Source organism: Phaethon lepturus, unplaced genomic scaffold (assembly GCF_000687285.1).
Source record: "Phaethon lepturus isolate BGI_N335 unplaced genomic scaffold, ASM68728v1 scaffold7320, whole genome shotgun sequence".
NCBI lineage: Eukaryota > Metazoa > Chordata > Aves > Phaethontiformes > Phaethontidae > Phaethon > Phaethon lepturus.
The window spans coordinates 57,273-84,427 of record NW_010512538.1 but is presented as its reverse complement, the minus strand read 5'-3'; the positions used below and the strand labels follow the sequence as shown (position 1 = coordinate 84,427).

Below are 27,155 nucleotides of genomic sequence, written 5' to 3'. Positions count from 1 at the left end.
GTCCTGGCTGAGGGTAACTAAGAAGGAAAAACTATCCTAATAAAGGTGCTCATGGGTAAACAGGAGGTGGAAGAATTGAAATTTGTGTAGATCAAACCAGTCCAGAGTTCCCCAAGGATTTTTCTGGGGAAATTGCTTTTGTAACAGTTCAGTCAGGCTTTTCGCTGTTGGAAAATGAGCGTGTATGCACATAGGCATGGTGTCATCTGTCTCCTTGAAGCGGGTTACCTCATACTCCTACAAGCAGCTCCCCGCAGAAGAGATTTAATACTTGCTCTGTGATGATGTTGCCATCAGCTTCGATACTGTCAAATATCAGCCCCACCAGGGGCATTTTGCAGAGCTGCGGCGGTACACGGGAGCCACACTGCTGCCGTAATTGTCAAGCTCTGATGAAACACAAGAGAGCTCCTCTGAATAACCCCAAGTTGACAACTATATATTAATGTTAGAGGTAGGAAAACTTAATGACAGTGTTTTATCACCCCTGCCCAACACCTGCAGCTTAGGGCAGTCTACCGGTTGCAACTCAGTGGAGTGTAGGTTTAATCCTGGGAGGAAGATCTACATTCTTACCAGCTCAGAAAGAGAACTGCCATCTCCAAAGTCACTGGAAGTCAAGAGCTTGTGAGCAATTTCATGTGCAACCTCCTACTGGAATCCACATTTTTATATCAAAGGAATGTGTTAAAAATTACAGGCTGAATACACTTTGCTAAAATAATAACAAGAAGCTATGTTTTTGGGCACGAGAACATTACTGGTTCAGGGAAGAAAACCTCTTCCCAATTTACAAACCCTCCCTCTTGCAGAAATCTGACACTTTCCCCACAGGCACTATGTCAAGCACAAGGGAAAACTCTGCTTAAACCATGAGGAGCTCATTACTAGCGTAGTCTTTAGTCAGATAAGGGCCTCAGGATTAGTTCCGTAACTTCTGCCGCAGCTTTAACCATGTACAAATCATAAAGTTGTTATATTTTTTTCTAATCAGCTACGTATTATAGGTGCACTTCCACAAAAACAAAACAAAACAAAACAACCACAACCTTATTTTAGCCAATATATATTCACAGTTTGAATAGATTCAATTCTAAAGCAGGCAGATATTTTATTTTGTGCAAAAAAAAGTTGCAAAAGAAATAGAAAAAAATGCATGCAAATAGAATGGGCTATTCACATGTATTTCAGATGAATTGTGTTCTACTGTTTTCAATCTAATGCTAGTTGAGCAAAAACACTGCGAGAACATCGTCTGTAAAATACTGCACGTTTCAAGGTCAACAGGCCTAGCTATACACTTTATTATTGATTGTCTCATGCTTTTCTGCACCTGTTTTTATTATCTTACTTATTTATCAGTGTTTATTTCCCGGGTGTAGGTTATAAATTTCTCAGTGTGGGATGGTTCTGTTTTTCTGTTTATACATACCAGCTCTGAACCCAGTTGGTGCCATTTAGTGCTACTGGAATGCAGCTAACAATAAAAAGCTAAAAGTTATTTATTGCAAAAGAGGATCTGTCTGCGTGGGTTACACCATACCTGTTTGTGCTAGTTTCCGCTGGGATAAAGTTACTTTTCGTCCTGGTAGCTGGCATAGTGCCATGTTTTGGATTTGGGATGAAAATAACGTTGATAACACACTGATGTTTTGGGTTGTTGCTGAGCAGCCGAGGACTGTCCAGCTCCTCACCCTCTGCCCTGCCAGCGAGCAGGCGGGGGGTGCCCGGGGAGCTGGGGGGGCACAGCCAGGACAGCCGACCCCGGCTGGCCAGAGGGACATTCCGTACCATACGACATCGTGCTCGGTATATAAAGCTGGGACGAAGAAGAAGGAAGGGGTGGAGGGACGTTTGGAGTGATGGCGTCTGTCTTCCCAAGTGACCGTTACACGTGATGCAGCCCTGCTTCCCTGGAGATGGCCGAACACCTGCCTGCCCGTGGGACGTGGTCAATGAATTCCCTGTTTTGCTCTGTCTGTGGCTTTTGCTTTACCTATTAAACTGTCTTTACCTCAAACCATGAGTTTTCTCACTTTTACCCTTCTGATTCTCTCCCCCATCCCACCGTGGGGGAGTGAGCGAGTGGCTGCATGGGGCTTAGTTCCCAGCTGGGGTTAAACCAAGACACAGTTTTTTGGTAGATACTCGCATACACATACATATACACCTATGTGGGTGAGAATGTATAGATACACTATACATATATTTATACACACACAGACACACTGTTACAGAAAGTGGGCCCTCATTTTTTGACTAGGTATGGTTGCACTAGATCGATCCCAATACATACTACAATGAAGCTGTTACAAACCACAATACCATCACTATAAATTCCGTATTTTTTTTGTGAAAGATTTTTATCCAGGGTAATTGTAAAAGTCCATGTCCTTTACTAGGACTGAAAGGTTTAGGATTGGAGCAGCTTTCTGATATCACTTGTTCTTTAGCTTTTACACAGAACATCTTTACTTACAGTCTTGCAATAAGCTCTGTACAGAACTTCGAGTAATTCTCTACTGAGCTAAGTGTTAGACTCCAGCCTCATGCACTTCTCAAGGGAATACAGTAATTCAGAAGCAAACACAGTACTATTACACGCTGTGCATTTGACTTACCTTTACAGTGCAGTAAAAAATGCCTATTCATGGGGCTAAACTTTGCACTGAAGTATGTGCACTGATCTTCCCAGAAGTTGCATGAGAGACACTGACGATCCAATGAACCCACTGTTGATACACTGGGGAAAAAATTGATCAGAAACATTTTCCATTGGAATAAAATATAACAAGCCAAGAATTAGCTCATCAGAGTGATAAAATTTGTTTCATTCGCTAAACTTGCCAAAATATCAGTCGTATTTTTTGCCTGATGCAAACTGTTTTCAGATGACTCAGTGGACTACTGTTGTGTAAACTGAGCAATGTGGACAGGATCCAAAACCTGCCCAAAGCAGGACTGGAGTTCCAATAACTAGCAGTGCTGCAAGGTAACAATGTTAGAAGGACACCATTAAAAGCCTCAGTAACTTCAGATTTAAGCACTGAGGTTTGTGTAAGGAGGAGGTGCTTTGCCCACACACTTCAAATTGCATGAGTAGACCCCATAAACAGCATTTTTATTTAGAAGACTTTCACTACTTTTAAAAATGCAATCATATTACATGCTTGCATTTAGGTTTAGCTTTTTAGATGCTTATAACGGACAAGTGAAGACATAAGTGGTAAAACATTTAAAAAAAAAAAGTAAAATATCACAAGCATTTTTAGTTTTGAAAAAACTGTGATTCTTTTCTTGTTACAGCCCAAATGGACTAATTTTTACATAATATAAATGATTACCCAAGCCCCAAAACAGCAATTAAGCTCAGAGAACAACATCATAGCACTTACAGCTTGGGATGAAGAAGCTGTTAACACAACCCCATGTACTTCTTACCTGTGTAGCTGTCTTCCTCTTGGGGATTCTTCAGTGCTTAAGAAATAACTGTGCCCAAAAGATGAACAAAGTTAAACTCAGTTTGGTAAACTGTCTGATCTGTGTGGTGTTTAGAGAGGTGAGAGATGTGATAAATAACATTTTTTACAACTAAAAATTCCCAAACATACATGAAGATCAAATACTTACATATAAACCTAAGCTCCACGATTAAACTTAGACCCAGTATACCGAGTGTTTACTTTAGATGCTATATGATTTCATATTAAAACAGTGATGGAAACTGTATTTCATGGTTTCTGTTTAATTCCTGTAATGCCCAGGAGCTCCAGTAGCAACCAGGACCCCTTTCTGCACATTACAAATACAGAATAGAACGTTCCTCCTTCACTCCAAGCATTTGCAATATAAATCCAAGGAGTATAAAAAGGTCACAATGAAATTATATCATAAATTACAAGAGGCCTTATGATACCCGAAAGCTTTTTGAGCTGTAGCATGACTTTTTCTTCTATCTAGAGACAGAAGCTAGCACCCTAGGCAATGGTTTACAGACAAGGTTGTGTGGGTGGAAAGCAGCTTAGTAGACCTGCTGCAAGAATATCAAAAGAATATCAAAAGTCCTTGGTGTGTCCCAGATGAGATCCCTACAAGGTTTCTGTCTGAGAGTCAGAAGGAGGGCAAGGAAGTCCTCTCAAGTGGCTAGGAAAACCCACATGCAGTCTGCCACCCCTCTGCAGGCCGAGTGCATCCAGACCTCATTTTTTCAGATCAACCTCGGAGAAGTATAAACAAATTCCCCACGGATATATATTCAAAACCCATGAAAGGTCAGAAAGGGTGTTTCTCCAGTACCACTGGAGATGACAGCATTGTTGCAGCCTCAAAAAGGTCCTTGCTGAGATATCATTTATTTTAAAGAAAACCAGAATAAGACACATCTGTTTATCTTTTCCCACATGCAGCTATACATGAAAACTAACCAAGATCCACTAGAAGTGGAGCCTTCTTCAGACATTTTGTGTCAGTTCGTTACTGCTCCCAAAAATCACCAAGTAGGTGCTGCATTTCCTTCCCACTATAATGCTAAGATTTGGAAAGATTTCTCTCTGAGTGATCTGGGTGAAAATTAGGGGTTTGGATAATTGCTCCATATAATTTGAATTTATGAGGTTGAATCAGATCCCCAAACGAAGTCGAGAGATCTCATGCAGTAACCAAGCAAGCAGGACAACTGAAGATGTGGGGATTTTATCAAGTAAAAACTTACTGTGATTTCTTTTCTGGAATCCAGGAAAGGGCCATCAAAATATTATTACTGCTGTATTGTGTGTTGATTTCTTTTATTTAAAAAATACAGCGAGTCAACTGATGTATGCTCCTTCTCTGTGTAAAAACACTCGCAGTAATACAGTGGCAGATAAATGGTCTGACAACTGCATTTTATGTACTTGGGAGGGTAAAATTTATGGTAATGCTCAAAAATGAAAAAAATACTGTTACGTAATTTTAGATACACTATTTCCAGTTAAATGGATTCCACTTTAATAACTCAGATATTTTGATAAACAGACAAAGAGAAGAGTGCTTACATCTTTTGAGTATTTTCATCATATGCCAGGATTTTGATAACTTCCCAGTTTCCTGATGTCAGGTGTCTCACACTGATTTGTTCACTTTTAGCCTGGAGAGAGATAGAAAATATTAACTTTCACCTTACTTGTTACATTTTTCTTTGCCTAGCAGGATTGTCTGCATGTCATTACCGATTACACCTTTTTAAATTTTAATGTGCAACATAACATCTTTAAATCACAAACCTCACATTTTGACAGGCCTGAACTTCAAATATCCTTTCCCCCCCATATATGAACTTTCAGAGTCATTAAAATCATCTCAGTTTCCATCACAATTTTTCTTTCAGTGGCCCAATATAAGGCTTGTACTTCAAGTTTTAATTTTCCTTTACAGGGGCATAGCTGGGGGGACCTAACTCAGATCCCTGTAACCAAAACTCTGCACCAGAGTGTGCTCACCAAGCTTTCACGTTTATTACATGCTTGTACTGAGCCAAGATTACTGCAAAGATGCTGTGCCGAGACAGGACACCAACGCCACCCTCACCCAAGGAGGCAGGCAAACCTCTACGAGAAATGCACCACACAAACTCAGACACAGAAGCTCACGGGATCTAAACCTAGTTAAAGCCCCCGCCCCACCATGCACTCTGGAAAAGCCTCTCTTTATGCAGGGTCTACAAGGAGAGTCTAAGAGTTGCCTCCAAAGTTTGGCAACTGAACCAAATGCTTACAAGTTGGGGAGCACCCCTTGCTCCCTCTCATAAGTTGCTTCTATCTCAATTCAAGCCTAGGAAAATAACTGCTACCAGGGGAAGTTCAAAGCCTCTCTCAAAGAAAGCGATGGCAGTTTTCTCAGCCAATGCACCAGGAACTGAATTAGGAAACCATCAGGATGCGATGCATATCTACCTTGACGTAAAACCCAACTCTTTAGCTGGAAGCTGCAGCAGACTCCCCATCAGACACAGGTTAAAAACAATGAAGCCTGAAGAGTGAGAAGCTCATTTGAGAGTGCTTCCTAAAGTGAAAGGTAAAATTCTTCTTTAGGCTTCTGAAGACTAGAACTTCAACCATGAACACAGAAGAGCGCTTTTTCTGTACTAGGGCTACGATGCTTGGGCTGGATATGAAAAATTCTAGTTTTCAAATTGAAGACAAATGTTGTAAAGAAAAGAAGTGATACTTCAGCTTCTATTTTATCTTTAGTGGGTGAAACTGAGCAGCTGGAGTTACAAAGGAGGTTAGAGGGAGGATTTAACAGTGTTTTCTGGCCTTGCACCCTGTGAATCCAGAGCACCAGTCCACACCTAATCACAGTGGCCTCAGTGGTCATGTGGCCTACAAAACTCACAAAGGCAAAGAGGTTTTTTAAAATCCCTGTATTTCTGAACCATACCTTGTAAACTCCGAGCTGTACATGAACAGCAGCAATGACTAAAATGCAGAAAATGCTCAAGAACACCTATGAGACATGTCTGGAAATGGCTAGGCAGAAACAAAACCCTTAGAATTGATCTGTTTTCTAACAGATCCACAAAGAAAGAATGATGTAGTAACTCTGTGACAAGCCTTGAAGTACCAACTGAAATCAGGATGTTGTGCTAGGTGCTGCACACATGTTTATGATGATGGTTCCCTTGTTCAGGAAGGTTCTCATATTCAGTGCTGTCTCCAGGAGTGATTAAAATAAAAATTAGTGATTTATTGCAAGTGCCTATTTCTTCTCTAGAGAGAGAGAGGCTGCAACTATTGAAAGAGATATTTAAATATTGGAATCACAGAATTTAACAAGAAACGGCAATAAAAAGCCCAGCCAAGCGTTAATAAACATGGTGATTTTTCAAGGTTACAGTCCTAATACAGAATTTATGAAGCTTGCAGGAAGTTCTTGCCTTGATCCATTAAAGTTACTTTGTAATTCTTATTTTGTGGTTGGAAAAAAGAGACTTTCTAGACTTGCAAAACCCCAAGTAAGAAATTTCTATATATATAGCACAATTCAATCCCATTTTGAGATTAGTTTCTTTTAAATATTTCATGTTACTAAAAGCATTTGACAACAATAAAATACACATCTAACCCTCTATATTCAGACAGTAAATAATATAGAATCATAGAACAGTTTGGGTTGGAAGGGATCTTTAAAAGTTATCTAGTCCAACCCCCTGCAATGAGCATGGACATCTTCAGCTAGAGCAGGTTGCTCAGAGCCCCGTCCAGCCTGACCTGGAATCTTTCCAGGGATGGGGCATCTACCACCTCTCTGGGCAACCTATGCCAGTGCCTCCCCACCCTTGTTGTCAAAAATTTCTTCCTTGTATCTAGTCTAAATCCGCCCTCTTTTACTTTAAAACCATCGTCCCTTGTGTTATTGCAACAGGCCCTGCTAAAAAGTCTGTCCCCATCTTTCTTCTAAGCCCCCTTTAAGCACTGGCAGGCTGCACTAAGGTCTCCCCGGAGCCTTCTCTTCTCCAGGCTGAACAACCCCAACTCTCTCAGCCTGTCCTCACAGCAGAGCTGTTCCATCCCTCTGAGCATTTTTGTGGCTTCCTCTGGACCCTCTCCAACAGGTCCATGTCTTTCCTGTGCTGAGGGCTCCAGAGCTGGACGCAGCACTGCAGGGGGGTCTCACCAGAGCGGAGCAGAGGAGCAGAATCCTCTCCCTGCTGGCCAAGCTGCTTTGGGTGCAGCCCGGGATACTGTTGGCCTTCTGGGCTGTGAGCTCACATTTGCCAGCTCATGTCCAGCTTTTCATCCACCAGTGCCCCCAAGTCCTTCTCATCAGAGCTGCTCTCCATCCCTTCATCACCCAGCCTGTGCTGATACTGGGGGTTGTCCCAACCCAGGTGCAGGACCCCACACTTGGCCTTATTGAACCTCATGAGGTTCACACAGGCCCATTCCTCCAGCTTGTCCAGGTCCCTCCAGATGGCAACCCATCCCTCAGATGTGTCAACTGCACCACTCAGCTTGGTGTCATCTGCAAATGAGGGTGCACCTGATCCCACTGTCTATGTCATTGATGAAGATATTAAAGAGTACTGGTCCCAGTACGGACCCCTGAGGGACACTGCTCATCACCGATCTCCATCTGGACATTGAGCCATTGACCGCTACCCTTTGGATGCGACCATCCAACCAATTCCTCATCCACCCAACAGTCCACCCATCAAATCCATCTCTCTCCAATTTAGAGAGAAGGATGTTGTGGGGGACCCTGTCAAAGGCCTTACAGAAGTCCAGGCAGACAGTAACCTTTTAAACAGTAACCTGCCCCTGCAAGAAGATGTAATTAGAAGCTTCCACTAACTTTCTTTCATTATACCATTGACACATGCTTTTCTGAAGTACAGTCAAAGAAACGTGGCTCAAGAAAGACCATCATTTGTCAGCACTTGTTGTAAGACTGACAAATAAGCCTTAGTGATTAAATTAATCTAAAGCAAGCCATTAAAATTTACTTCTTTATCACTACATGTTCACATTGGTTCTGTGTTTTAACTTCCCTGCACTTGGAGGCTGGTTTCTGTTAATGAGCCGATACCTGTACTGAGTAGTACAGAGAAGTAATAAGAATCCGAATGCCCAGTTCCAAAGTTATCCGAGCTCCACCACAAAACACTTGTGATCATCTGGGTACCAGCGACCTGCTGACTGCTTTAAATTCTGCAGGGCACCTATTACGCTGCTGTGGCTCTCACAAGGTGTGACAAACATCTGATGTGACAAAAGACTTTATGTGCAACGGTTAATATAATTTTTATGCCTCCATGTTTGCTTTAGAAATAATGGACAATCAGATTAATGCAGTGTGTAAAAACACATCATATAAACACATTTCCTGTCCTTTATTGCTCTGTGTCAGGCCCATTACCACGCAGAATGTTGCTGAATGAATAATGGTTGATACATGGGATATCACGTTCCCCCTTCTCATGAGCAGCTGTACACTTAAACCCAAATTTCTCACTGGTGATACCATTCAGACTTGTTTATTCATGGTGATGGCGGTCAGAACAGAAGTACTTTTTATTTTTGGTGCTGTACAGGAACCAGGGCTCTAATTCTGCCTAAAAGGGACATAATACTAAACTCTTAATCACAAGCTTGAATTTAAACATTATTCTTGTGGGATTAAAACATGTTTTTAAGACTAGATATATATTTAGTTATCTTATTGAATAGAATGGGCTTAATCTTTTGCTTAAATATTTTTCTGAATTACAACCAAGTTTCCTGGGCTCTTTAGTAGTGAAGAATGTCAGAGCCTACAGGTTTAAGGCAAATTTGACTGCATCTGTAACATCCTGGGGAATGCTCCAAGTTAATTTTCAGATCTACATCATTATTATTTCATGTATTTTAAAGATAGTTATTCATATTGGGAAAGAAACCAAAACAAGACTTCACTGACTAAAAGGTTTTGTTCTGGTGTGAATTTTTGTGTGGTTACTATATTAACAGACCTTTAGCAGATAGTCCTCTGAGTTACTGTTTTCTTTAGAAGATAGAATTTGACATGTCTTTGATCCCTTTTTTCTCGTCTGATTCTTTCTTGATATATTTACTCTAGAGAATGAGTATCTTGTTCTCACTTCTTCAGGTTAAATTTTCATTAAAGTTCTTTTTCTCTTTTTCTGTCTGCAGTACACTGTGAACATATTTCAGACCTAATAATGTTCATACCAGAACACTGTCATAAAGGGAGATAATAGAGTTGCCTGGTGCCAAGTCTGCTGTTTTGATGTTTTGGGTACCTTGATAATCCCTCCTATGTCATATGGCTCTGCTAAACCACCTGGATTAATGCTCTGCTGATGTAAATAGATGCCTTGGAGTGTTCCGTTCCAGGGCATAATTTCCTTTATTAGTTCATCACAACTTCATACCGGTGACCTTCAAAGTCATAGTGGGGAAATGGAAGTCACTGGAACATGACGCAAAGGGTAATAAGAGAGTCTTGATTTTCACAAAGTTTTAAAGTTTTAGTATTATCTCCCTTTACTGTTTTGTGTAAGGCCAGAATTATGAATATTCTGAATTGACATTTAAAATTATACTTATGCATATATAGTGTATAAAAATGAGCATTTCTGCAGGTCTCTTGAGTTTCCGTAGCTATGAAACATTATTATTGACAGAAGGGTTTAACAAGAAAACATCTCTGCTTGTGTACAGAGGTACAAAGAGAACATGGAATCTTCCAGAGAGAGTACTTTGGAAGTACCTTTCATTTACAGACCTTACGTGCTGCCACTGCAGAGGTCCAAGAGAGACAGCTCAACTTATTCTGCAAGAAGTTATAAATATGACCCTCCACACCAAGTGACAACCTGGACAGGACAAATGACCACAGCGTAAGTGTTCAGACTCTATTGCAAGCCTTTGCTTGGGTCATGTGTCCTCAGCAAAAGTCCTAGATATCCACTAGGATATTAAAAATAGCCTGAACAAAAACCTTACCTGAACAATAAACATGGCTATGTGGTGAAATTCGCCCCGGCCTCCCTGCTTCACCGGGACAGTCATGAAGAACTTACTGCTGTCCTTGGAGAAAATTGGTTCTTCATTCTATAAATGTAAGATTGTGTTAGTTTGTCACACTTTCCATTAAACAAAACAGCAGCCTAGGGTTTTTTGTCTCCTTAGTTTTGGTAGTTGCTGTGCTCATAAGACAACTGAAGGAAAATCCTTAGATTTTAAATATATTCTGCTAAGATTAAGAAAAATGTGGTGGCTAAAGGTAAATTCAGTTCATGCCAGCAGTTACCTTTGTGCAATCTTGTCCTAAAGCATGGGCTACAGCCCTTGCAAAACTCTGCCTCCCAATTAAAGGTCTGGTAGCCTGATCCCTAATGCAGTGGGACTTTCCAGGATACATTCCTTTACAGACACACAATTAATGACAGAGATAAGCCCTACTAGTGATGAGGAGAACAAATGTTTCCATGGTCTGGACTCAGCAAAACATTACTAAGTACACGCTTAACACTCCCTGATTTTGATAAAGTAGTACGGAAAAAATAAGCACATTGAAGTGATATTCTGAATCATGGTCTTACCATAAATTGTAGCCTGATGTGATACCACCTCTCCATGCCTAACTTTACACAGAAATATTAAAGGAAAATGGCTTGCTATAAAAGCATAATTAAAAAAAAAATTTCTCATTTGCACATTGCAAAATGAAGCCTGAAATGTATTTTAAATAGAATGTGTTTCATCCATTTATTGAATAGCTCTTCTGAAGCTATGAAAACAGAATCATTTGCTGCCATATTAGTTCAACATATTGTTCTGGGTATGAATTTAGAAATATTCTTACACATTCCAATTACAGCCCGTATGACCTTTAATCTTTGAACTCCTTTGGGTGTAATTCGGTGAAGTTATTTTTTAATCAGAAAAAAATCAGGACAGTATAGAGGACATGCTTGGAATGGGATTTGTCTGACCTATCTTTAATCATCCAAGAGTTAGGTAGTTAATCAGCTGGTCATCTAAGTGCTTACTTAACGCAGAGATCGGAAACTGAGGCGAACACCCGAAACCCAGACGGGTCTCTCAGCCCGAAGGGCTCAACTGCTCGCGGGAAGCGCGTATCTCTTTCAATCTAGGGTCAGCTAGATGGTGAAATGTCCTCTGTGTGACGCCGAGTGACAGGATTCCCACTACCTGAGAAACAAGCTGCCATCTGAATGTTTACACAGACACTGCTCTAATCATCAGCGAACTTAATTTAGGATCCTAAAAAATATTTAATTTTAAAAGGAATGGATTTTAATGGCTTATAAAGTAACAGATAGTTAAATAAAAATGACGATGACCCAATTACAGATTATATACCCAGAAAGAGTATTTATACTATACCTGTTTAGGAAGCCACAGGTCTGACTGCATTTCATATTTCTAAAAAAGAAAAAATTGTTTTTATAGAATAGCTATAGATCAAAAATATTTCCCACATTCAGCAAAAGGTCTCCAGCTATTTTGTGTTTTTTTTCTACTGTTACAATCTTCACATCTCTTCATTGGCACTTACGCTGAAACAAACGATAATTTAATTAGAAAGTCAGCCGCTTTATTCAGAGTTTTTGTAGAACACCACAGGGGACCTAAGAATGCCTTTTTCAGTCCTTTCTGATTAGCTATCAAGAAGCTTTACACAGGCAGTTCTATTTGTTTTTTACCTCTAGGCATCATCTGACAACTGGATATTTTAGGTCCTTCATCAACACTGGGCAAACAGCCAGCATTAAGCTCAAAGTCTGAGACCTTTTCAAATCACAATCCCTTGCTTTAATGGGTTGTAGTGTGGAATTAGTGAAGAGAAAAAAAATAAATGCAAATTATTGTTTTTTATTGGTCACACTCATATTTCACATCATGCCATCTAAAAAAAACCCCACAAATACCATGCACACATTGTTGGAAAAAAATATAGAATATATGTCAACTGTTGTAAATTGTCACAGTTACACTGAAGTCATGAAAATTTATTAGTTATAGAAGCATCTGTACATATTTGGCCTGAAAAATGAAAAATCTGTAGCTACTACAGCAGCTGGTTTTATACAGTACTTTTTGGAATTGAGAACATGTGCAAAATGCTAAAAAAAATTTAAAAAAAATGTTTACAGTTGAAACCAAACGGTCTGATACAATGTTAAATTCCCACAATATGGCCTTTCCTCATCCATTACTGAATTCAAGAGCATCACCTTATCCCAGCGAAGGACCTGTCCAGGGTTACAAGAGCTTGAGCCCCATCTGAGCTGTGCTCGCTACGGTGACACGGCATCGCTATCCTTCCTCACCCACATCCAGGTCCTTCGCTGCACTTTACTTCTTCTAGAGTGGCACTGCTCGATCTCTCTCTCTTATATTATGACCTTGATTACAGCTCCCTGGACACCTACTTCAGACAAGTCCAATTGACCTTGGAGCACACAAGGGTTTTCCTTCCAGAAGCAACTGCTCACAGTGGTTCCTGACAGACTTTCTTAATACAAGGTCACAAGGTTTGCAGGAACCAGGTAAAAAGCAACCCAATCAACAAATCACGATGATCACAATCTTAATCCATATTTTGGGGACTTATTTGCAGTTTCTGAGTCAGTAAAAGCAACCTGCACTATATAGCAAAAGAAGCAGACAAGCTCGGAGATAATCCCTAACACTTTAATGTGACTGACTTCAGTAGCAGACACTGATGGGAGCCTTTTGACTCAAAGGCCAAATTTAGACCTACATTAATCACTCGTAACCATTTACACTGCCAAATTATACCCTCGACTTTGGAGCATCTGTTGGCACTGGTATTTGTATGTTTAGAAAATATTTATACTTTTAGCTGGTTCTGGGAAGAGATCGTGACTCAGAATGGGAAAGTGTCCAACTGCATTCAAGATAAAAGATTGACTGTGAAAATGGAGAGATGTAATGCAGGAGTGTCAGAAGGCAAAGTCTGGGTCAAGGGATGCGATGTGGCTGCATTCAAATAGAAAAATGTATTTCAACTTGGCTTACATTCAAAATGAAATATCCCTGTTGCCATTCAGTTCTATTTTTTCCTGAAGTTATTTAATTCTGCTATCAAATTAGCGGGAATTATCAGAATTTTACACCTTTTCCTTAAACTTATGTGAGCTGTGAGAGGCAGAAAGATCTGCAATGAAACTCTGTAGGGGGAGAGAGAAGAAACCAGGCAACTGAAAATATCTGACAGAGACAAGCTTGTCACTGTGCTAGCTATATCCAAAGCACACGATGTTCACAACTGCAGTTTCCACTGAAGTTAATGAATGAACAAAGTTTAGTAACTACAAAAATGTCACTCAAAGTTGCTAACTGCATGAAATCATTTCACCAGACTTGGAATTTTCTCACATCCATTTCCTCCCCGTTGACTAATTATATTCAGCATGCAGCTACTGTATCTGCAAACTGATTTCCAAAAATCTTTTTCTGAATATGAAAACAAAATGCAGGAAGAAACCTTGAAAAGAAAGCTTAGGAAAAAATCCAACTTACCCTGCTGCAAGCCCCAGTTGTGGTTTCACAAACTGTAAGGATGGAGATATTCTGAGGTCTGTTTAACCATCTCACCACGGCCTTGGTGTTGCTAACCCATTTCACCATGGTGATGTAATATTCCCTGAGGAAACATTTGAAAACACAATGTTCAGATCATTCCTATTTCAGATTAGATTTTAAAAAAAAAATACATATAGTTCATCAAATGCTGGATTTGTACTGCATGACAGTACTGAGGGACAGAGGAAATAACCTCAAATGCCCAGCATCTGTGTTCCTACAAGTGGGAAGGCTCAGTCCTAGTGCGCTGTTCCCCCGGGAAATTTGTACTCCATTAGCACCTCCTTCTCAGCCATTTGTACTATATAAACTTTACCAACTGCAAAACATGTATTTGTGAAATGTATGTTTGTGAACACACATGAACCATGTACTTGCCAGCCAGCTTAAACACAAACACTAAATTCCAACAGAAGCCACTCTTTTCCTATAAATACGTTCAGAAAACATGCATTTTTGCAAAAGGACCCAGACCTACTGCCAAAAACAATCCAAAGGTCTGTGAGTCTGTAACGTGCACAGACTCACGGTATGGAGTGTCTGCCTCCCTCCTCCCAAAATCCTGCGAGGCTGTCAGGCTGGGAATGTTACAGAGGAAGACCTGTTGCAGCCTGTCAGCCCAGCCAGGCTATTTGCGTCACTTCTCCACTTGTGGCAGCTTTCACAGTCCAGCTGAGTTACGTGCAACAGTGGAGTGGATTTGTCCGGAAACTCAGCCCCCCTTCAAAACAAGGGTCTTAGCTTGCATATAATTAGGCTTTTAATCTAGTACTGATGGAGATCTCATTACTCATTGGCAATAAATACCTTATACATCCAAAAGTCTTCTTACTAGATCAAAGATGCCAAGCAGTGCCAACAGCAAAGCTGTGTACAACTCTGGAGCTGCACACAGGAGACGCAGGGAACAGCGATTCACCGCAGCTTCACCCAGCCTCCGTCTGGTGCTATAGTTGAAGAACATAGCTGGACAACCCAATATGCCCAACTTTCTTTTGGCTCTTATGTTTGACTTTTAGTAAGATAGACATTTTCATATATGGATACCAGAACGATGACTAGAAATGGTGACTTCAGGTATAATCTGGGTATAATACTTACGTTTTTTGGTTAAAAAGCTTTTTAATTTACTAAGGAGCAAAAATGTATGCCAAAAATAACGCAAGATCTAACATGAGACCGGGTGACACAGCCAACAAAGCAATAATCCAACAAACCAACCAAAGAGTGCAACACCAAATCTGAGGTAACTGGTTCCTCACAGAAGAACTCAAGAAACAAGAGTTGAAAACTTCTCCCTCTGCAGCCGTCCCTTCGTAAGGCCATCCAAAAGCGATGCAACGGTGCTTTCAGAAACCCAAAGATGGCCAAAAGGAAATGTTCAAAACATACATGTAAGGACTGTCTCCCTCTATCGATACTTAGACACCAGCGTAAGACAGCATCCACTGACAAAAAAGCTCACACTATCCTCTAACCAAATTCTGCAAAATAGAGCCTGAGCTGTTTCATTTGAAAAAGTCTTCAGTGAGGGATGGAAACAGAAGATTTAATCATTCAGAATCCAGTTGATATGGTAATTAATAGTCCAAATCACACCATAACATCATCTTCCATCACTGACATAAGCTCCTTGATCACTGGAGTGAAAGCAAAAGATCATTTAAAAAAATCCTTATTTTCCCCTTCCATCAATTATGCAGAAAAATATGTTCAAATTTCACCACATTATGACTTGTTTATCAGGACTGTAGTATAGTGTGTGTATATGTGTGTAGAAACACATACCCTTCTGAAATGTAACACTGTCTCCAGGTAGTGCTCCTTTGCGATCCACAGTTTTGCAGTTAATCTATTGTCTCACATACACCGTGTGCACACACGCATACAGAACAGTAGTGTTGTCGCAGGTCAACAGATACAACCAAGTGAAGGTTTGTAGAAGAAAATCGTATGTTTTATCAGATTGGCTGATACAGTTGAATAAAAACAGAGAAGTCTGCAGGGCAAAAACTGTTTTAGTTCTGAGGAAACTGCTAAGCAGTTTGTGTGTCCAAACTTAACAGGCTTTTTTGCAACTAATCTATTGTACTGGTACTGAAGATAAGCACTCCCTCTTTCCCTCCAGACCCAAATACACAAAATGTACTGGGATCACTAGTCCCTCTGCATCTGTACATACATCAAGTTTCCTCACAACATCACTTTAAAGAGGAAAGACTATGATTGCTTTCTGGACAAAGGACTGAAGCAAGATATTAAATAAAAGTTTACACTCATTTTAGATCCTCAATTTGATACCCATTTCGTTAGGTGCTCTACCGCACTTCGGATGTTCAGAGCACAATTTTCATCCTTGTTTGGGAACATTTCTTAAATCAGACTGTGGATTAATTTACTGCACGTCTAAAGAGTAACAAACACAACTACAGATCAGCTGTGCAATTTTAGTTTAAACTCACCGTATCACACAGGGGCTGCATGGCAGAGGCAGAGTCCAGTTTTAGCATTCAACTGGCCTAATAAGAGCAGACTTCTCTCTCTTGCTGTGGCTTGTTCTATTCAAGCTGTGCCTCCTCACCCCACTCCCAACTTTCTTTTTCCTACACTTTGTGTAGCCAGTTCTAGGGTTTTCCTTATCGATCACTTTTCTCACAGCAGGGCCACTGTAAGATCATCATGAGAACTATAAAACCTGCTTGTTGATACCCATCTCCTCTATCTCCACCATCTCATCAGCTCTCAGGGTTCCCACTGAAATCCCTGACTGTAAAGAAAACCTCATTCAATCCCTGCCTTTTTGGTCTTCTGCCAGTCCCCATTTCATGGTCTAATCAAGTTTTCGTCTTAGAGTCTCTGCTTTTTAGAGTCTCTGCCCTCTCATCTGCCCTAGGATTTTCTCCTTTCTGAATTCCAAAGAGATAGCTTTCCTCTTTATTCTGTATAAAAGCAGACAGAAAACACTGAAAACACAGAAAAGGCAGTCTCCTTCCACAGCATCCCATGATAAGTTAACACTGAAGGAGCTTGTACATGACTCACCTTATTCTAAGTTGGATTGAACCAGGCAATGCGTAAAAACAAGAGGTTCAAGCTCCTTGACCAGACAGAGAGCTACTTCTGATCCCACATTCGGTATTTAAATCTGTTGCTTGGCTTCAAATTGGCCTAAGGCAATTATATAAAGTAATCGGTATAGAGAAGGTACAGCTTTCCCTGTGAACCAGGAACATGACATGTATACAGTCAGCTCAACAGTAGGAGCTGGAACATCTCACGTGTGCTGAGGAGGTGCGGCACACCGAGAAAGGTCAGGTCTTGGGGCCTGAGGGGGATGAAGAATATTCAGTGAGAAAAAAAAAACAGAAAACAAACATCTGTAGGTGTTAAGAAAGCAAATGTCTTTCCTGAGCATATGGCAATTAACTTTTTTCCAGAGACTTGTAACTTGATGAAATCTGGATTCATTTTTCACTGCTGATAAAAAAACATACTAAATATCGAAGGTGTTTATCACCCTTTGCCAAGCTTGAAGACGGATTTTTTTTAATCTTTCTTTCTTATAGAATGTTTTCCTTTATTTTAATTATCTCAACGGACACACAGTTCTATGGAGGTAGTTTAACAGTTTGCTAATACATTTATCATCACTCAAGAATGTCCAGCACGTCTTGTTTCATTTGTAAGTTTTGGGATGCTTGTGGCTAGAAAGATATATATGTGTATCTTGCTGGCTGTTATTGCAAGTGCTTAGCAAAGTCAACAGAGACAATAAGCTGAAAAAAGGAAAGGGATTTGCACTGCATTACATTGGAAGCATAGTTACAATCATAGTTAAATTTGAACATCAGATACTTAGATTTGAAATAGACCAACTAACACGGGAAAATAACTCACAGGATTAAACTTAAAATAAGAAACTGTTCTAGAAAAATAACACAACATTTCAACTTCATACCATTCACTATAAAGAAGAAATCTGCTCTAACTTTAAGCCAATGAGCTGATTATGAAATAAATCTCATAATAATAGCTGGAAGACATTTAACATTTATGGCAATGGAATAAGGAACCTTACTTTGTTGATGGTTTTATAATAGATTTGGATTTCGGCAATAAATATAACAGGGTTCACCTAAAGAAAGCCAAGCTATTATGTTCTACTAGTTTGCTGTCAGGTTGTTATCTAAGTTGGTAAACAACAGAAACTTGCACCATGCACAATGGTCTAGAATGTTTACTATATTCTTAAATTATTGGTATCGCTTTGTACTGAAAAGTGTATGAGAATTTACACACACTAACAGAAAATGTCATTCTCAGAAACATACATGGAAAACAACAGAAATTCAGACATGACCTGCAAGGTAGCTAGCTGCATTTTATTAGCATTTTGGTACACTATACGTAACTTTACCTATGCATACATTGACGGATGTACTGTAGTTTTCTTCTGAGACTAAGCCACAGGTATTTGGTTGGAAGGAGTTTTTCTAGCTCCCGTTCCCATGGGTGCTGGTGGCCACTGTCCTAGTTGGGCTAACAAGCTCTGCTTCCCATTTCCTTGCAGCCACGGGCCCTCGCCACGGCTACCTTGGTGGCCCACTGGCAGACTCTCATCGTCCCTCTTGAGTCCCCAAACTGGTGTGGGTGATGCTCTGCCTTTGTGGCTGATGGACAGAGCAACCTCCCTCAGACTGCTGGCCACGCGACTCCTAGAGGGGCCCAGCCTTGAGGACAATAAGCACGCGCTGTTGTCTCCTATTCAGCCCCAAGCACAAACCCCTTGGCAGCATGGCTGGGCAGGCAGCCGGGTCCCAGCCCCTGCTGACCCAGGGGCTTCTCCTGGCCCATGTGCAGCACTTGCATTTCTCACAGAATCACAGAGTCATTAAAGTTGGAAAAGATCAAGATCATCAAGTCCAACCGTTAACACCACCATGCTCACTAAACCATGTCCCGAAGCGCCACATCCACACGTTTTTTGAACTCTTCCAGTGGTGGTACCTCCACCCCCTCCCTGGGCAGCCTGTTCCAATGCCTGACCACCCTCTCAGTAAACAAATTTTTCCTAATATCCAATCTAAACCTCCCCTGGTGCAACTTGAGGTCATTTCCTCTCGTCCTATCACTAGTTAGTTGGGAGAGGAGACCAACACCCACCTCACCACAACCCCCTTTCAGGTAGTTGTAGAGAGCGAAAAGGTCTCCTCTCAGCCTCCTCTTCTCCAGACTAAACAACCCCAGTTCCCTCAGCCGCTCCTCATGAGACTTGTGCTCCAGCACAAACTAGTGCTGCTGCTCTTCACCAGCTTTATTGCCCTTCTCTGGACACTCTCCAGCACCTCAATGTCCTTCTTGTAGTGAGGGGCCCAAAACTGAACACAGGATTCAAGGTGCGGCCTCACCAGTGCCGAGTACAGGGGCACAATCACTTCCCTACTCCTGCTGGCCACACTAGTGCTGATACAGGCCAGGACGCTGTTGGCCTTCTTGGCCACCTGGGCACACTGCCGGCTCATGTTCAGCCGGCTGTCAGCCAGCACCCCCAGGTCCCTTTCTGCCAGGCAGCTCTCCAGCCACTCCTCCCCAAGCCTGTAGCGTTGCATGGGGTTGTTGTGGCCAAAGTGCAGGACCCTGCACTTGGCCTTGTTAAACCTCATACAGTTGGCCTCAGCCCATCGATCCAGCCTGTCCAGATCCCTCTGCAGAGCCCTCCTACCCTCCAGCAGATCAACACTCCCACCCAGCTTGGTGTCATCTGCAAACTTTTCTTCCCACTGAACAGGAAAGGAATAATCAATAAATAACTTGGCATTGTGTGAGAAAGCTTCAATAAAATAAAGTATGTGAATATATTCTTATCCTGTAGGCTTTGGCTGAATAGATTACAGCCATTTGCTATACAGTATGATAGTGAATTAATCCTTTACATCAACCTTGTGAGAAAGGTATTATTGCCAGGTTACAGAAGAGAGGGGGGCAGAAGCTTGAAAGAAGTGATTAGACAGCATATCTAAGAAAAGCTGAAAGCAAATCCCAGTTTTCTTAATACCAAATTGCACCCCAGTCCAATCTTTCCCATTTCCAGTTAGTATCAAAAAAGCTTTGTATTCCAAAGCAAGGCTCAGATAAAGTGGCTCCCAGAGGTATAAAACCAACATATCTAGATTCAAAAGGTGATTTCAAACTAAAAGTCCATAAATATCCAAATGATTCTGTTGACTGGGAAATGTGTGGATAATAAAAACAGTGGTGAAGCTTGTGAGAGCATTATTTGAATTTATGCAAACTCAATTTTTAAGTGTTTCCAGTTCCATTACAAAAGATTAATTAAAATCCATAAAATTATTTACATTTTCATAGAAAGTCAGAAGGGTCTGCCTTTACATTTCAGTCTCTTTAAAAGCAGGCATATGTGAAATGAGAACGTGGACATCTAGCATTTTTTCAGGCATTTAAATGCCATCGAAAAAAGTAAGAAAAAGCATTGACTTAATTTCTTACAGTGCATTTTAAAACCACCTGGTCAGCAGTTCCTGGGAATAGCGCAGAGCCAACGCAGCTTGCTCACTACAGCTGAGAATGGGGAAGGAAAACAGTGGATGGCCCCACGCTTGGACTTTCAAGAACCAATACACGGTTCTAGCAGAAGAATCTTTTCATCATCCATGGAAGCACATAGCTCTATTCTAATAACTCAGCCACAACTTCTTTCATGTGTTATTTCACCTTTTCTCTGTCTTCACAATTTCCACTTTGGAAAAGAAACGACATTTTTCTCCCTGGTGGGTCTAAATTCAAGCACGTGCTTTGAAAAATCAGCCTACATAATTGCCTACATAATTTCTTAATATCATACGAATACCTTGCAGCTAAATATCACCAAAGGACTCTTCAGGTGCCAGAAGGTACAGTGGTTTGCACCGACCACTTGCATACCACTCCGCTTTGTCAAGGCTTGCAGCAGGAGGTATTAGCTCTCCCGCTGGAAGTTCAGGAGCTCACAGTGCACGAATGCAGACGTATTTCGCCTTATGTGTCTACGGGCTTTCTAGGACTAAGGAGAAAAAAAACCCTGCAGTACAAAGTCATGTCTGCCACTGAAGAAAACGTAAAATAATTGCACACATGGAATGGAAACACCAAAAGGGAAACAGGAACCGCACAGAATACAATCACATGTTTAAGGGAAGGCTGTCCATCTTCTTGTGACGTTAACAGCGCACCATAGGTGGTAAATTTTTCCACAGAATAAAACTTTCTGGAGTAAATTTATAAATGTTATTGCTATCTTTATATCAGAATAACCTGAACAAAACTTGGGAAATATTACCAGGCACCTTTATAGAATCCCTGCAAGAAGTAAATGAAGGCAGAACATTGAATTTACTCAATCTTACATCAAGTTCCCAGCTGCCCTAAAAATCAGAGAAATAGTTTTCTGTCTTCAGAGGTCCTTCACTGCACACGATTTGGGGAGAGTTGAGAATCTGAATGTTACTTTTTGTGGTTATAAATAACGGAAGCCCCCTTCCCTACCCATTTGTGTGGTTTCTCTGCTTCGGAGTGAATCTCTCCCATGAGAGCAGTTGGTTATGACTTGTACAATATGTATTTCCAAAATGTTTCTGCCCTGAAAGATCCATAAAACTATATATCACAGTGTCCCATTCAATTTATTTCTGAAAGACTCCCATAACTTATTTACTAATGACTCCATAATGAATGGATTAGAAAGGTACTGAAAAAAGTTGACCGCTAAAAGTAGCTACTACTTTTATTAAAAAAGCTAATACTTTAAAAAAAGACTTCCCAACCATTACAAACTCCAAAGATTTCCACTCTAGAAAGGTCTGTTCAAGGCTCATTCTTCATACATGTATATATATATTGATATACATGTATATATGGATTGATGACCCATGTGATGACTGCCTGCTACTCAAATCCAGAGTCAGAACGCAAGATTTACAGTATACTTGTAACTCATTGACAACGACACAAGTTTTCTAAATTTTACAGCACTGACATTATACCTTAGTAGCTAAAATTAAGATGAAACTATTTTTTTCCCAGGTTTAAAGTTTTACTCTGTCTTCCGATACAGTAGCAAAACAGAATTTTAAACATGAATATGTTAATTAAACAGCACATCAATTAAACAGCAAAAATATCTTTATCAAGAACTCAAAAATTGGCAAAGATGCCCCTTAAGGCACACAAAAGAAATTCCACAACATGAGCTACTGCTAGCCTTCAGCTTGAAGATGTAAAAAAGGTTTTAAGATACCAATATTCTTTCATTTGATTCTACTTTTATTCTCAGTCGGCTGGGGAAGAAGAACGAATCTGAAAAATCTAGAGTGAAACTATAACATCTGAACAACATTTTCAAGATTTTTTCTTTCTTGGGGATTTACATATTGCTTTCTCATTTAACTACTTCTGACATTTAAAGGACAATTTTAATGCTGTTTACGAGAGTGAAGATGCTAATCTTGATGGCAAGGAATTTCTTTCAGATCTTATACCACTACTTAAATTAATGAAGGGCTAGCAAGCAGCAGGAGATTTTATTGTTTTTCAGTAGTGGGCCATCAACAGAAAGAAAATACTTCAAAAAGCAAAACTCACTCAAAATCTTTCCTTTCACTAACACAATCAGTAAGCATTCCAGCTGACACAAATAATTGAAAGACATAATTCATTATTAAATTATTCCCGCACTAAATTAGGACACCTCAATTTGTGTAGAAGAGAGCTACAGCAGCTTAAAATTGGTTGCAATGTTGTGAATCAATGCCCACTGTTAACATCCTGATTGTTTCGGGAACAATTAGCATAAAATCTTTTGGGTTTTGTAGGAATTGCAAAACCAACAACTATATGCAGAGATTTTTTTTTAGCTAGAGGTAGCTTTCTGTTTGTCAATCCTTTTCACACCGTTCTCCATCTGAAAATGCCCTGAGTGAAGAGAGGAAGTGGCGCTTCGCCGGCTCTTAGACTGCAGCTAGATCTGGACTGTAGTACCTGTTTTTGTTGTTGTTGTTATTATCATCATCATCATCATCATCATTATTGATGCCCTGCCCCTGGAAACATTCCAGGTCAGGCTGGATGGGGCTCTGAGCAACCTGCTCTAATTGAAGATGTCCCTGCTCACTGTGGGTGGGGTTGGACTAGATGGCCTTTAAAGGTCCCTTCTAACCCAAAGATTCTATAAGTCTATGATTCTATTATTGTTATTATTAACTCTATTATATGACATTTTAGGGCTAGAAGATCATTAGTATGTGCACTGTAACCACAATGGGAATTTAATCAAGACTGCAATTCTACAAACATATGGGAAGGGATGAAAATTTTCTTGCCCTTAAACAAAAGTTTCAAGGCATCTCAAGTGAGGACAGGTAATCGGGAGCTCAGCTGAAGGTAGTAACTGTAGCAGGAGAGTCACCGGTTGCAGCCAGACCTCATTACTTCAGCCTCAAAGTCAAAGGGACTGTTAAATTAGCTCAGCGGTTCTGAAGCAGTTTCTCCTAAAAAACACAGCACTGCCCATCTTACGTCTATGCGATCTGGTGGCATCGCACCTCGCCTTCTGGCACCTCACTGCATCTGTCAGCCGTGATGAGAAACGAAACTTGCCACAACCTACCAGATCTGAAAAGTTCAGAAGGTTTCTCTCTGAACGAGGGAATGCCCCGATTACGTGTTCTGTAACACTTCTATATTCTGCAATCTCATTTCAGAAACTGTAAGCAGCAAGTTGGCTCACAGCAATGAAAGGTTAGGAGTGAATGCGGTAACAACCTCAGAAGCAGGGCCGTGTTCAGCCCCCTTGACCACAGGTTAGGATTCTTAATTTCATATATTTCAAGTAAATTGGAGCTTCTAAGGACATCAGATGAGAGCAAATCCCAGATCCCTGCGATTTTTAAGAGGAGCGTCAATCCAGTACAGCTGTATTTTATTTTATCATCATTATGTTCAGCCACAGGGACGAAGATCAAGTGCATTCCAGTCAAAGATAAGTGTTGTGCTGATGTAAAAAGGCAATGATTAGCCTAAGAGTCAGTCAGGTTAAACCAAACATGAGTTTCAAAACAACGAAATTATATACCTTGATTTAAAGTTGTCAGGTGGCATCAGTTCCAGGGTATGGGCTGGTCCATACAGATTAACTACAAACAGCTTTACCGTTGGGTTCATTTGACCTGCCTTTGAAAAAAAATAAAAATAGGAGCTTTTAGAGGCACTGAATCAGTGACAGCTAGACAGACTCACTCATTAACATAATTCAGTATCTTTATAATAATGAGAAGTTATTAAAATTTAAAAATCTTAACTTTTAAAAATGAATTTTGCAGCTCTATGAATTACACAGGTAAAAATATGAAGTATTAATTAATTTTCTCGCTGCTCTTTACCGATGGCAGACCTTCCTGTGCGGAGCAAGTGACCAGCGGCGGGAGTGGCTTAGCCCAGTTCAGTAAAGTCAGCTGCAAAACCACACTCAGTTCCTAAACCAGCAGTTAAATCCAGCCTCCTGCAAAGTCTTTTCCCGACGCTATTGTTCCTTCTTCCAAAAGGCTGCACTACCTATATCTGGGATAGCACTCCTCCTCTTCTTCCTCTCCCTTCTTTTTCTTTAACATTTTTCCCTGGTCTTTCTGCCCTGGTTTGCCAAATTGGAAATCTCTATTTCTGGCCTCGTTCAAGACCCAGCTGCTTTGGCAGCCCAGCTCTAGGAGAAACAAAACGCTTCTTGTTGCTAAAGGGGAATAAAATGTCAGTTTGATATATATCCACTGGGAAGAGTCTGATAAATCCTGAGGATCTACAGGGAGGTGGGACTCATCCTTCTCCCGCTGAGATGGCTCGATACCAAGGGATGCTCCGGCGACGGACAGACGGGCCGGCGACAGAAAGCAGGGCTCTGCGGGGCTGCGAGGAGATGCTCCCAGTCCAGCATCCCTGCCCAGCCGTGCCGCAGTCACAGGAGCCACACAAGGCTACAGGGAGTCCTTGGGATCCGGGGAATGGAAAGCCTGTCTCCCAGTGGGGCCGACGCCTGTTTAATACTGGAAGGACACAGTAAAATCACTGACTCTACAGATTTAAGGATAATAAACTACAAAGTTGTGTATGTGGCTCTTCACAGGGGTATTCAGAAATGCAAAACAGCTTGGCTGAAAGACACCCACAAATTCCCTTTAGAAATTGGACTTATCTCAAAATATAGCCTGAATGCTGTATCCACTCATTTCTGAGTGGCATGGGGGACGAGCAGGTGGTATTTGTGTGTTTTTATTACTGCTAAAAGAAAGTTTGAAAATGCATTTAATTACACTCCTGGATTTTTTTATTCCGTAAAAACTTTTACATTTGCCTCAAAAGAAATGTGATCTTTCTTTCAAAGGCATCCTGACAATAGCATAAATTTTGTTTAATACCCAAAACATTTGTTCAGTAGCGCAAGAACTCTTTACATCAAAGTCCTATTTTGTTCCCAATGTATTTAAACAAACTTTAAGCTTCTTTTTTCATGTTTTTTTTTTTTTAAGAACACAGTCTCTGTGTGTGATGTACACAGATGCACATATTCCATCATTCACAAACACACGTGGGTTTCTTTTTATTTTTTAATCATGGATACAATTTTCTCTGATGGTTTTATTCTATAAAAAAAGAACAAACCTTTTTTTTTCATCTCTGCTGCTATACCACTAAAGCTTTATTACCAATTAATGATGTTTAACGGGTAGCTAAATTGGTGTTAAATGGAGACATTAAATAAAGATAATGTTTTTTCATTAATGAGATTACTGAAGTAGTATGGTGTATCACTTTTATGCTGAATTGCTAATGAAATGAAATCAGTCATTTCTTGTTTACAAAGCTGACTTTAAAAAATTTTCCTTATTTTTTTCTTTGCTCTGTCACTCAAGGCCTTTTGCCAATGCAAGTATGTAAACTAGCTGTGCAAATACTGTTACTTCATTATTTCTGAGCATTATTTCATAGCAAATATAACATAGCATGTTATATTTATAACATGCATATTATATTGTTTCATAGTACCTGGTACTGTCTAACTGTTCACCCATCAAGAATAAAGGGTCATCACCAAAAAACGGTAGCAGTAATAGGGTAACGGTAATGTTTTCTAAAGCCCTCAATGAACTTCCCTTGGAAAGTCAAAGGAGTACCACCTACACGGACCTACACATCCCGCCCGAAAGGAACTCAGCCACTTGGAAACTGCACGCGAGGGATGGATAAACTGGTAAGTTGGAAGATAATACCAGTGCTGGAGCTCAGGACAAAAACAACGGCTAGAGAGGCACCTAATCAGGAAACCCCTAGAAAATAAGGAGTGATTTCAGACATTATCCCTGTCCGGGCTGCTCTTCCACTTTCCAATGAATCTAAAAACCCTTCTCTAAATCTTCTGAAACTCAGTGATAGCTCTATTTTTTATATTTTTTTTTTTTCTTTTCACTTTGATGTCCAGGAAAAGATTCTACTGTAGCTTATCTTATTCAAGGCCAGTCTGTTACATTTATTAATAACAGCATAATTTACTGAGATCTATACAACTGCGGTGGAACATGCCCTGCGCTCTGCACACAGCGTGTATGACTCCAGTGCAGTTGTGACAGTACCTATTTTCTGTGCAGTCCTTCAAACGTATCACCCTTCTCTCAGAAGTGGTGGATTGATTTTACCAAGCCATAGATCAGTGATGAAATTACTACAAATTAGTTTGTCCGCTGCTCCCTCACCTGATAGTTTCTTTCCAGCAAAAGGTGTTAGAGTCTACTGAAAAAAAATGTAATTATTATTTCCTGAAAAGCAACATGAACAAAATCAGCCTCTGTTACTGTCTAGAAACACTCCTTCCATACGGACCAATACTATCACCGAACAAGTAAGAGGAGGTGAGGGCTGCACTCATCTTACCTTCGGGTATGGATACTGCTTTCCTTTTGGATATAGACCTCCAGTAAAGCGGGGAATAACCATGTTCGG

At 40.5% G+C, this 27,155-nt stretch overlaps 1 protein-coding gene across 1 annotated transcript in view; it reads right to left on the bottom strand.

Annotated features, from left to right (window-relative positions):
- Positions 1 to 27,155, bottom strand: part of LOC104620952 (inactive dipeptidyl peptidase 10-like) — an 81,636-nt gene that overhangs the window by 4,258 nt on the left and 50,223 nt on the right. Inside the window, 8 exon segments of the mRNA XM_010287318.1 lie at positions 2,622 to 2,743; positions 3,442 to 3,489; positions 5,034 to 5,125; positions 10,485 to 10,592; positions 11,892 to 11,930; positions 14,055 to 14,178; positions 24,244 to 24,341; positions 27,087 to 27,155. The exon segment at positions 27,087 to 27,155 is cut by the window's right edge and continues 30 nt beyond it. Coding sequence (XP_010285620.1) covers positions 2,622 to 2,743; positions 3,442 to 3,489; positions 5,034 to 5,125; positions 10,485 to 10,592; positions 11,892 to 11,930; positions 14,055 to 14,178; positions 24,244 to 24,341; positions 27,087 to 27,155 — 700 coding nt within the window.